Below are 13,110 nucleotides of genomic sequence, written 5' to 3'. Positions count from 1 at the left end.
CTGATGTGGGTCCAGTGTGGATGGCAGAGAGTCTTTCAGATGTGCCAGGACCAACCGCTCGAAGCACTTCATGATGATGGGTGTGAGTGCTACAGGGCAGTAGTCATTCAGGCATGTTGGGCTGGAGTGTTTGAGCACTGGCACAATAGAGGTGGATTTAAAGCATGTTGGCACAGTTGCTAGGTTAAGCGACAGGTTGAAAATGTCTGTGAATACCCCAGCGAGCTGTTCTGCACATGCTTTGAGGACGCGCCCAGGAATACCGTCTGGTCCAGCAGCCTTACGCACATTGATCCGACTAAGTGCGGTGTAGACTTCTGAGGAGGTGAGTGTGATAGGTGAGTGGTCGGTTGAGGAAGTGTTCCTGGTGTAGGGTTCTGTATTGTCTCTTTCAAAGTGGGCATAAAAGTCATTTAGCTCGTTCAGGAAGGAGACATTTGTGGCTGTGGGTGTGGTCTGGCTGGGTTTGTAGTTGCTGATGGCCTGGATGCCCTGCCACATGCGCCGAGGATCAGAGTTGGAAAAGTGCTCCTCTAGCTTTAGCTTGTAACAGTGCTTGGCCTTTTTGATGCCCTTCTTCAGATTAGCACTGGAAGTGCTGTAGGCCTGTGCATCCCCTATTACATCAACTTCTTAAAGCAGTTTAAGTTGACTTACAAATTTAGGTACACTCAACCTAAAAGTGTAAAATTTTTGAGTGAAGTAACTTTTTTAAGCCAACTTAATCCATTTGATTGCTTGAAAAAGATGATACAATATACTTCAAAGTTATATGAACAAATGATTTGTCAACTCAACTACACATAATTTATGAAAAAGTTACCAGGTTGTCTTAAAATTATGGGCTCTATTTTAATGATCTAGGCGCAAAGTCTAAAGTGCAAGGCGCAAAAGTATTAAGGGTGTGTCCGAATCCACTTTTGCTATTTTAAGGCCTGAAAAATACTCTTTGCGCTGCAGCGCATGGTCTAACAGGGTTGAGCTTATTCTCATAATGAGTTATGGGTGTGTTTTGAGAATAAACCAATCATCTCCCATTCCCTTTAAGAGTCAGTTGCATTGAACGAGCCTCACACGTGGCTTAACACACCTCTTTTCTAGATTGGAACACCCATGAGTCCACAAAGTGGCGCAAATGGATTTGCTATTTAAACAACGTGGCGGAAAACGGGAAAATTAAGGTTGTGCTTATCTGAAAATAGCAACTCTTCAGGGCAAACATGTTTTGCGCCTTATTGGAGAAGCACTTTAGCATCGAGAGCAACACCGTGTAAGAACATTTAGACTTGTTTTCAGTTGCTGTGTATGGTTAGAGAACACTTAGACTTGTTTTCAGCTGGTTGTGTATAGTTGTAGGACATTTAAACTTGTTTTCAGCTATCTGTGTATGGTACTAGAAAGTTTACCCACTGTTATCTTGGTTACGGTAAGAGCTTGTGTGTCGAGCCGGACGGTTTCGCGCCCCCCGCAGCAGTTTCGGGTGTTTTTGTCCAGCTGAGCTCAATCAGCAAAGCGCTCAGGTATATAAGCAGCTAGTCTCACCGCGGCAGTGGTCGCGGCAGCCTTGTGTGAAGGACGCCTCGTGTGAAGACCGACGAGTGTAAAGACCATCGACTCTACCTGCGCGACTCCACCGAGCAAAGACACCGACAAAGCACTTGAGTACTTTTACTTTATTATTTTACTTTATCTCTGCACTCATTATTGTTTTCCTTGCACTTGCGCAATCCTCACAACCTTCAATCAATACATGTATCTGCTACTTCACAACTTCCTCTGGAATTGTCAATCTGCTGTTAACAAGGCAGATTTTATTACATCCATAGCCACTCATTCTGACTATAATCTCATGGCTCTAACTGAGACCTGGTTGAGACCGGAGGACACTGCTACACATGCAGCTCTTTCTACTTATTTCTCTCTTTCCCACACTCCTCATCAGACAGGGAGAGGGGGTGGGACTGGACTACTTATTTCCAAAGAATAGAAATTCACTTAGAGACCGTCCCTGCCAAAAATCAGCTCCTTTTAATACCATGCAGTCACCATTATCCACCCTTTCCACATAAATGTGGTTGTCATCTACCGCCCACCGGGTACATTAGGTCACTTCTTAGATGAACTGGATGTTCTTTTCTCATCTTTTTCTGATTATGACACTGATTATGACATGTTGGTGCTAGGTGACTTCAACATTCACATTAAAAGACCTCAAGCTGCTGACTTCCAGACTCTGCTTGCCTCCTTTGACCTCAAAAGAGCACCTACTTCTGCTACTCACAAATCAGGTAATCAGCTAGACCTTATTTACACTCGACATTGCTTCGCTGATCAAACACTAGTAACTCCACTACAATCATCGGATAATTTCCTTCTGTCTTTCAACATCCACATTACTCCTGAGCCGCCACACACTCCAACTCTAGTTGCCTTTCACAGAAACCTATGCTCTCTCTCACCCAATAGACTATCCACCATTGTTTCAGACTCTCTTCCTCCATCTTGCAAACTCTCTGCACTTGATACTAACAGTGCCACTGATACACTCTGCTCCACACTAGCATCATGTCTAGACAGACTATGTCCTTTTACATCTAGGCCAGCCCGTGCCAGTCCTCCTGCACCCTGGCTCTCTGATGTTCTCTGTGAGCATCGCTCAAAACTTCAGGCTGCAGAGAGATGTTGGCGAAAATCTAAAAATCCTGAACAGCTCATAACATACCAAACTCTTATGTCCTCTTTCTCGGCTGAGGTTACTTCTGCAAAGCAGACATACTTCCGTCAGAAGGTCAACAGTGCCACCAATCCTCGCTTACTTTTTAAAACATTTTCCTCCCTCCTCTATCCTCCTCCTCCACCCGCATCCTCCACACTTACTACTAATGACTTTGCTACATTCTTTTGCACCCAAACTGCAAAAATCTGTGCTCAATTTTCTGCACCTACATAAACACGCAAGATACACCACCAACACCACACACACTCACCTCTTTTTCCCAGCTCTCTGAGTCTGAGGTGTCCAATCTCGTGCTATCTAGCCATGCAACCACCTGTCCGCTTGATCCCATTCCCTCTTATCTCTTGCAAGCCATTTCCCCTGCAGTCATACCAACACTGACTCACATAATTAACATATCTTCTGACTCTGGTTTATTCCCTACTTCATTTAAGCAGGCTAGGGTAACCCCACTGCTTAAGAAACCCAACCTGGATCAAACGCTACTTGAAAACTACCGACCGGTATCCCTGCTTCCATTCATGGCCAAGATTTTGGAGAAAGTAGTGTTCAATCAAGTCCTGGACTTTCTTACTCAAAACAACCTCATGGACAACAAGCAATCTGGCTTTAAGAAAGGCCACTCAACTGAGACTGCCCTGCTCTCGGTCGTGGAGGATCTCAGACTGGCTAAAGCAGACTCTAAATCATCTGTCCTCATCTTGCTGGATTTATCAGCTGCTTTTGACACTATAAACCACCAGATCCTGCTATCTACGCTTGAGTCACTGGGCGTTGCAGGCACTGTTATTCAATGGTTCAGATCTTACCTCTCTGACAGGTCATTCAGGGTGTCTTGGAGGGGAGAGGTGTCCAACCTACAGCATCTAAACACTGGGGTACCTCAGGGCTCTGTTCTTGGGCCACTTATCTTCTCCATCTACACGACATCTTTAGGACCAGTCATCCAGAAACATGGATTTTCCTACCACTGCTATGCTGATGATACCCAGCCATACCTCTCTTTTCACCCTGATGTTCCCTCGGTTCCAGCTCGCATCTCAACCTGCCTGTCAGACATTTCACACTGGATGAAAGATCATCTTCAGCTTAACCTCGCAAAAACGCAAATGCTTGAAATTTCTGCCAACCCGACTTTACACCATAACTTTTCAATCCAGATGGATGGGGCAACTATTACTGCATCCAAAATAGTAAAAAGCCTTGGAGTAACGATTGATGACCAACTAAACTTCTCTGACCACATTTCTAGAACTGCTCGATCTTGCAGATTCGCACTTTATAACATCAGAAAGGTCCGACCCTTCCTATATGAACATGCAGCTCAACTCATTGTTCAAGCTCTTGTTCTCTCCAAACTGGATTACTGCAACTCTTTACTAGCCGGGCTTCCAGCTAATTCTATCAAACCTCTTCAGCTGCTTCAGAATGCAGCAGCACGAGTGGTTTTTGATGAACCCAAAAGAGCACATGTCACTCCGCTACTCACCCGTTTGCACTGGCTGCCAGTTGCTGCTCGCATCAAATTCAAAGCTCTGATGTTTGCTTACAAAGCGACCTCTGGCTTTGCTACTTCTTATCTGCTCTCACTTCTGCAGATTTATGTGCCCTCCAGAAACTTGCGTTCTGTGAACGAACGTCGCCTCGTGGTTTCATCCCTAAGAGGGAAGAAATCACTTTCCCGAACTCTCGCATTCAATCTGCCCAGTTGGTGGAATAAACTCCCTAACTGCATCAGAACGGCAGAGTCACTTGCTGTCTTTAAGAAACGACTAAAAATTAAACTATTTAGTCTCCTTATTTTTCAACTACACTATTGTCCAACATTTATTCCTTTCACTGCCTCTTCCTCATCAGTTGTCCTCAACAGAGAAAAAAACAAGTATGAATTCGAAAAATGACTAAATTTACATAGCATGTCAGTTAAAAATGTATATAGGTTTTAAACAGAGGTGTGCAGACATCAAAATACATTTACAGTGTGTACCATAAATAGCTCAATATTAATAGTAAATCTCTTTTAAAGTGACAGTTCACCCCAAAACGAAAGTTATCATTTACTCATCCTCCACATGCTCCAAAACAGTTTGTTTTCTTTCTCTGATGAACACAAAGTTAGAGCTCTGCAATAACGACACACTGTATAACCTTCATTTACCTATTTAAGAATAAATAAATAAATGAATGTATAATGTTATGTTTAGAGAACTTTCTGACCCCAGAGCTATACATGTCGTAAATTCTGATTAATAAAAGCTTAAAGCAATACGTTTGAACATTTTGTCTTCTTAAAAAGTAGAACCACGTTCCATTCAGATAATTCTCTTTTCCTTTGCTTTCATGTGTTTTAAATTATGAGTATTTTCCATTGCAGAAATGTAAGGCTCTACTGGCTTCATTTCTGTTTATTCCTGCATTCTCTCATTGTAAAACTAAAGTGCCTCTTCATGTACCTGGTCATCGACGCATCTGCTTCACCCTGAATTTAGACAGACATGAGAGCATATGAAACCATGTCACTCATCAGCTGAAGTGTGCAGATACATAAACAACCAATCTGCTGACAGATCAGCTTATTGACAATGCTTTCAAACTCTTCCTTGAACACTTTTAAACACTATGTGTCAGTGTTGTACAGTGGAAGTCAAAAATAATAGCCCTCTTCAAATGAAGTTTAATAGAGCAATGAACTTTTCACAATGTTTCCTATGTTTTTTTTTTCTTCTGGGGAAAGTCTCATATGTTATTTCAGCTAGAATATAAGCAGTTTAATTAAAAAAAAAAAAAAAAACATTTTAGGGTCAATATTATTAGCCCTCTTAGGCAATGTTTTTGGCTACAAAACAAATCATAATTACCATGACTTGCCTAATTAACCAAGTAAAGCCTTTAAATTGCACTTTAAGTTGAATATTAGTTGAAAAATAAAGTGCCGGAAAGTATTCATAGCGCTTTACTTTTTCCAAATTTTTTATGTTACAGCCTTATTCCAAAATGGATTTAATTCATTTATTTAAAAAAAAATCTACACACAATAACCCGTAATGACAATGTGAAAGTTGCAAATTTATTAAAAATAAAAACCCTGAAAAATCACATGTACATACTGTAAGTATTCACAGCCTTTGCCATGAAACTCTAAATTGAGCTCAGGCACATGCTGTTTCCAAAGATAATTTTTGAGATGTTTCAGCAGCTTAATTAGAGTTCACCTGTGGTAAATTCAGTTGATTGGACATGATTTGAAAAGCCATACACATGTCTATAAAAGTTCCCAGGGTTGACAGTGATGTTAAAGCACAAACGAAGCATGAAGACAAAGGAAATGTCTGCAGACCTCCGAGACAGAACTGTCGAGGCACAAGTCTGGGGAAGGTTACAGAAAAATTTCTGCTGGTCCAAAACTTTCAATAAGCACAGTGGACTCCAGCATCTGTTTGGAACCACCAGGACTCTTCCTAGAGCTGGTCGGCCATTTAAGCTGAGTGATTGGGGGAGAAGGGCCTTAGTCAGGGAGGTGATCAATAACCCGATGGTCACTCTGTCTAAGAACCTTACAAAAGGACAATCATCTGTGCAGCAAACCACCAATCAGGCCTGAATGGTAGAGTGGCCAGACGGAAGCCACACCCCGCCTGGAATTTGCCAAAAGGCATCTAAAGGAATCTAAAGGAAACAAAATTCTCTGGTCTAATAAGACTAAAATTGAACTCTTTGGAGTGAATGCCAGGCATTACGTTTGGAGAAAACCAGGCACTGCTCATCATCAGGCAAATACCATCTCTATACTGTGAAGCATAGTGGTGGCAGCATCATGCTGTGGGGATGTTTTTCAGCAGCAGGAACTGGAAGACAGGATAGAAGAAATATGTATGCAGCAATGTACAGAGACATCTTGAATAAAAACCTGCTTTAGAGTGCTCTTAACCTCAAACTGGGTCGACGATTCATCTTCCAGCAGGACAATGACCCAAAGCACACCACCAAAATATCAATGGAGTGGCTTCACATCAACTCGGTGAATGTCCTTGAGTGGCCCAGCCAGAGCCTATATCTAAATCGTATTGGAGAGATCTGAAAATGACTGTACACTGTCACTTCTCACCCAACCTGATAGAGCTTGAGAGGTGCTGCAAAGATGAATGGGCTAAAATTCCTAAAGACAGGTGTGCCAAGCTTGTGGCATCATATTCAAACACTTGAGGCTGTAATTGCTGCCAAAGGTGCATCAACAAAGTATTGAGCAAAGGCTGTGAATACTTCTGTACATTTGATTTTTCAGGTTTAGTTAACAAGTTCGCAACAATTTCAAAAAATCTTTTCACATTGTAATTATTGGGTGTAGAGTTGATGAAACAAACAAATTCAATCCATTTTGGAATAAAGCTGCGGTCACACTTGACTTTTCCTCCCATAGACTTCCATTCATACACACGCGAATGCGTCAGACCGGAAACGCAGGGTCATGCTTTAAGTTTCGCAGTTCGCTGCGATGCAAAAATCAAGCTTGGTAAACTCTGAACTGCGAAAATCCCATCACTTGACTGCGTGAGACCAATCGAGGATTAAAACACGACCTCTCTGGACAGAAATTTAAAACATGGAGCGATCGCTCGCTTTTTTTAATGTCTAATCATCTTGTTTAATCCCGCCCCTTTTCGCAGCGCCACACGACAGAATTTCGCACACACAAAGCCCAGTGTGATCATAGCTTAAGGCTGTAAAATAAATAAAAAAAAATCTGGAAAAAAGTAAACTGCTTAGTATACTTTCCAGCTGCTCTGCATTTAGTAAAATATACAGAATAAAGAGAGAGAGAGAAAAAAAAATAAAATTGTAATCTTTAAATAAAAAAATAAAAAAAACACACACTACTTAAAAAGTTTACGTTGTCTGTCTGGTTGCAGTATTACTTGTATTTTGAAAATATATTATATCAGACATGTCACTGAATAATCTTTCAAAGAAACTCTTCAGCCATTTAAAAATGGAGAAGCTGATGGCAATGCATAATTTTATATTGCAGATGCAGCGGTTTAAAAAATAAAAATGGACATCCACACATACAGATATTCATATTTTATTGACATGAAAGCAAACATGGGACACAGGAACCAGAAAAGTTGCATCTAGCTTGAACAACTTCTGTGATGGATGCCTATTGTTTGGAGCAGGTCCAGGAGAATTGACCTGTGACGGACTGATAATTCACCTGTAGTGGAATTGCAAGTTCAGGTTGAACAGACTAAAACGCAGACTCCTGTTTTGAAACTACCGGACCGCTTAATGCTTGGGAACTAGACTGGTAACTTGATGGCACAAGCGCCAAAGAAGTCTGAAATCCAGGCTGTAAGATGGTCTCATAACTTGATAGTCCCAGAGGCTGGTAGCTGGACTGCACTGGCATGCCTGAGAAAGAGGAGCTAGACGGAGTGAGAGACTGACTACTGGGCAGCGTTTGAGGCTGGTAAACATACTGCTCTGGAGCAGGAGATATCTGTTATTCAGCAAAAGAGATGGTCTCTGAACTTGATTGTGCCAGGGGCTGGTACATGGGATCCACTAGCAAAGCTTGGGGAATGTAGCTGGGCTGAGAAAGAGACTGCTGGATAGATAGCACTTGAGCTGGTGTTGGAATAGATTGGAGAGTAGATGTGAGGGGTCTGGGACGGTTAGGCTTCACAGGTGCCTGGTCACTGGACTGTGCAATAGGCTTGGTGTGCAGAGTTAGGGCTGGAAGACTGGTTCTAGGTGGAGACTGAAACCTCCACTGGTAATCGTACTGAGGCAAGTCTTGGAATGAATAAAGCTTGGAGCCAATCTGGTGAACCCCATGAGAGTGCACTGGCTTGAAAAGGGGTTGCCTACTCTGCTCAATATACTCATAGGTGGATTGTCCTGCTTGCTGGCTGATTGGTTGGTTGGGCTACAGATAAGCTGACATGTGCTGGCTGTTGGAGACCTAGCTGTGTCACCCACTGGTAGCTGGGTTGTGCTGGTGGTGAAAAAAAAAAAAAAAAAAAAAGGCGGACCTTTGCTGGCTGTTGGACAATGGGCTCGGAAACCAAACTGGTAGGTCCTGGCTGTGCCAGTCTGTACCAGTTGCTGTCCATTGGTAAGAGACACGGACTCATAGCTGGCTTGTTGAACAGTCGGTTGGGCTACAGACTGGTAACTGATTTGTGCTGGTTGGACAACAATTTGGGGCAAAGACAGGTAGCTGGTTGTCCTGGTTTTTGGGAAGCAGACTGGGCCTCTAATTGGTAACTGGCTTGTAGAGCATTTTGGGGCCCAGACAGGTAGCTGGTTTGTATTGGTATTTGGCTAGTGGACTGCACTACAAAACTAGAATTTGGTGTATGGAGAGTACTTGTACTGGATGGAAACCTGGACCCAAACGGATGTCTACCTTTATGAGGCTTAAGAGACAGGCCACTGGGCTGAGCCGTAAAGACAGAACTACCATGTACTGGTTGGTGGTCATTTGACTGGGAAATAGACTGGCTTGTCAGAACTAGCTGCTGGCTGGAGGCTTGGGCCACAGAGGTGTCAACTGCCTGTTGATTTAGTTGAATGCTGGGTGGGACCACAGAGATGTTAACATGTGGAGGCTGCACACCACTTGGTTGGTTTATGGGCTTGCCACTGGACTGGCTGATAAGTTCATAACTAGCCACCGCTAGGCTGTTTGGCACACTGCCATATTCTAATATTTAGAAGCGAGGTGATGCAGGCTCCTCTTTTGGTTTAAGATGCTTCAAAGTGTTGAAAATTGGATTTTGAACAGGCCTGGAACCTAAAACAATATTGGAACCAGATTGGTGGGGTTTACCTTGCAGAGGCTTATGGGGTCTTCCACCATCATGCACTGCAGACTAGGAACTAGGCTGTGGTAGTTGTTGGCTTCTAGACTGGGACAACTGTAGTGGGCTAGACTGGGCCATGGTTCCAGAACTTGCTGGTTGCTGACTGTTGGAATGGGGGAATAGTCTGCGCTTGGGCAGTTAGCAGCACTGGCTTGGAAACAGAACTGCTTTGCTGCAATGGCATCAAGACAGAAGAACTGATGACTTTAGATCTAGATCCTTGGACATCAGAAGGCTCACATCATACCCAGACATGTCAATACTCACTGCATTTCCCACAGTGCCATAAACAAGACTACCACTTCCAGATGAATCAACACCAGATCCCTGAAGTTGGCTTCTAGTGGAAGAATCAGAGCCCATTTTTTTTTTCAAACGTCATGAGACTGCCTGAAGAGCCAGCCTAAGGACTGTAGCTTCCGGCGTCATAGCTTCCTTTAACTACAGCACTGTAAATTGTACTCTTGCTGGGATTATTAGGTCCAGGATGTCAACCAATGCTACCAGGACTATATGCATAAACTACATAAAACAATGCCATAAAGGTTCAGTTATATAATGGTGGACATAATAATACTTACCACTGGCAACTTCACATGCACAAAGGGCTAAAAGTACTGCGAAACAGTAACTGAAAAAAAAAAAAAAAAAACTTTTAGTAAGTGTTAAACTACAAGCAAAAACAAACTTTTCTTAACACAACATACCTTAAAATTCACTTTGTTGTTGCACCCATAATAAGCCATAACAAAATAACCATCCACTAATCACAACAAAAAAACTACAAAATAAAAGAAAAGCTTTCAACACATTATGTGGCGTGCTTCTGATCTGGCCTTTCTATAGTGTCTGCAACTAGCGATCACTAATCAGTTGTCTCAGGAGTCACTAATGGATCATTATTAGTTTCAGTTGTCTATTGTCAGGTGTTACACATTATGTTGACGGTATGTCAGGTGATTTAAAAAAAAAAATAAATAAATAAATAGAAAACCTAATAAATTTTTCCAAACACTAAAAATGTGCTTTTAGTAATGGTTTGAAGTAGAATGATTTGTGTTGTGTTAATTAATATATTCTTAAATGGAAAAGCACCCTTTTTATGTCCATAAATAAATAAATATAAGTTGCTTATTAACTAATTTACTGGGATTATTTTCCTCATCAACTGCATGTCAGGTAGGCCAGTTAATTCAAATGTATTGCGAGGAAATATCTTGCAGAACCATTTCTGTGGTGAAAGTTGTATTCAGCTGTGTGTCAGCACCATTTACACAGATACGTTTAAACCTAAAAGAAATCCAAAATTTAAACTTATGAAACAACAAATGTGTTGGAAAACCGACACTACATTATTATTATTATTATTATTATTATTATTATTATTAGTAGTAGTAGTAGTAGTAATCAAACCATACATTTTAGTTTGAATAGTTATTAATTTCAGACATATAAAAAGTGCTGTATTTTGTTATTTTAGAATATTCAGCTATTCATCTGTGTGATTCTTTTGTAGTGTTATATCATTATTTTGAACCTGAAAAGATCATGAACTTAAACATTAACATATACAGACTTTGCCTTAAGACTTTATACAAAGTAACATTGTGATATACTGACATATTGCTCGCAATGTTTTTTACAATAAAGAAATAACCTTGTGTATAGTTTAAACATTGCAGACATCATGGCAAAGGTAAACAAAATAAGTTATTAAAACTATTATGTTTAGAAATGTGTTAAAAAAATCTTTCCATTTGTTACGTCCTTTTAGATGTTAATGTTAAACTAAGAGTATGTAACATAACATACAATAGTTTAGTGTGTGTGACAAGTGGATGGAGAAAGAAATGACTTAATAACCAAATATCACTGCAATATTTTATTGCCCATAATTCCAGTGAAACTATATTGTACAGTGAAAGAAAAATATTTACAATAAATGATGAATTACCTGGGGGAGGAAGTAGTTAGATGTGCTTAAATCAAAAAATAAATATAACAAAACCCACTAACTGTATTCAACAAACTAAAATAAATATGAAAAGAAAAACATAAAAAGAAACATTTTACCATATCAAACGTCTTAACTAAACTAATCTAACTAAAAACAAAACATACACAAAGCAGCACATTCTCCTAAACCTAACAAACTAATACAAAGATGAATCTTGGTGTAAAAGAGAATTAAACACAAGCAAAAATACATTTTCTCAGACTAGCCCTCGCAAGAGAGACTGTCCTTACAGAGACCCACAGACAGAGTGAGAGTATGAAGAGAGAGAGAGAGAGAGAGAGACCTTCAAAAGCTCTTTTAATTACAAAAACAATTATACATTCAGAACATTACACAATCCAGATAAAAAGAAAAAACTATCGGAAGCAATCCAAAAAAATAAATAAATAAATAAATGAAAATGCAACAACATCCACAAAATGCTGCATATGCTACATACATAAAAATGTTAAAGATACACACACATACGCATTGTCACACTCTCCTCTTTAAAACATCATATTAAACCCTCCCTCTTCACTGGGTTGACATAGTATGTTTTCAAAACCCCACAAAGAAAAAAAAGATTCTAAATCATTTACTAAATCAAATTACTTATACTCCAGCATTAACCTACTTTTAACCAGAGCCTTAAACATTTGTAAGGGGTTCAGTGCCTCCACTATGATCCAAGATGGCGCCGATGATGATGGCCGCCTCCGTGTCGTGCTCTGCAGTAGTGTTTGTGTTTTTGTTAGTTTGTCCTGTCTCGAGTCACATTCCTACAATTAGTTTCACCAGAGATGAATTGTTGGACATTCGGGCACATACACCACCAAATATTTTTCCATACCTGGATTTATCTGATGTTCTGTTGGACATTGTAGTCGGCGGAGCCGCAGTGCTACTTAAACGCTTTCAAGCACGCAGACGAGGAAAGCGTGCAGGCGCGCTTGTGAAACTCAGAAAAACCTGGCTGAACAAAACCATACCGGACAACGCGCTTCACCTACCGGGCTATCAGCTGTTCAGAGCGGATCGCGACGAAGGATCAATGCGGAAATCGCGCGGTGGCGGGACGTGCTTTTACATCAATGAAAGGTGGTGTACAGGTGTAACAGTTTTAAAGAAGATGTGCTGTCCAGATCACGAAGCACTGTTTATTAACTGTAAGCCTTTTTACCCCCTGCGCGAGTTTTGCTCGTTCATCCTCGTCAGTGTTTACATTCCTCCGCACACGCACGCGAGCCTGGCGATACAGAAACTAGCTGATCAGATCACGGTGATAGAGCAACAACACCCGAACTCTGTTTTAATCAATTTTAATTTTAACAAAGCAAAACTATCCCGTGAACTGCCAAAATATAGACAGCATGTTACATGTCCCACAAGAGACAGTAATATATAAAGGATGCATACCGCTCCGTCCAACGAGCAGCTTTGGGACACTCTGACCATTGTTTGATTCATCTCATTCCAACCTACAGGCAGAAACTGAAAACAGCCAAACC

General features: G+C 41.0%; 1 protein-coding gene across 1 annotated transcript; it reads right to left on the bottom strand.

The window, feature by feature from the left end:
- Positions 1-7,810: 7,810 nt before the first annotated feature.
- zgc:173544 (uncharacterized protein LOC793869 homolog) lies at positions 7,811-10,339 on the bottom strand. The gene is given in 11 exon segments (XM_056468823.1): positions 7,811-7,925; positions 7,927-8,660; positions 8,662-8,732; positions 8,803-8,964; positions 8,967-9,294; positions 9,340-9,612; positions 9,734-9,837; positions 9,840-9,972; positions 9,974-10,125; positions 10,185-10,234; positions 10,311-10,339. Coding segments are annotated over 11 exon segments (2,151 nt in total).
- Positions 10,340-13,110: the final 2,771 nt, after the last annotated feature.

Source organism: Danio aesculapii, chromosome 11 (assembly GCF_903798145.1).
Source record: "Danio aesculapii chromosome 11, fDanAes4.1, whole genome shotgun sequence".
NCBI lineage: Eukaryota > Metazoa > Chordata > Actinopteri > Cypriniformes > Danionidae > Danio > Danio aesculapii.
This window is presented reverse-complemented; position numbering and strand designations above follow the sequence as displayed.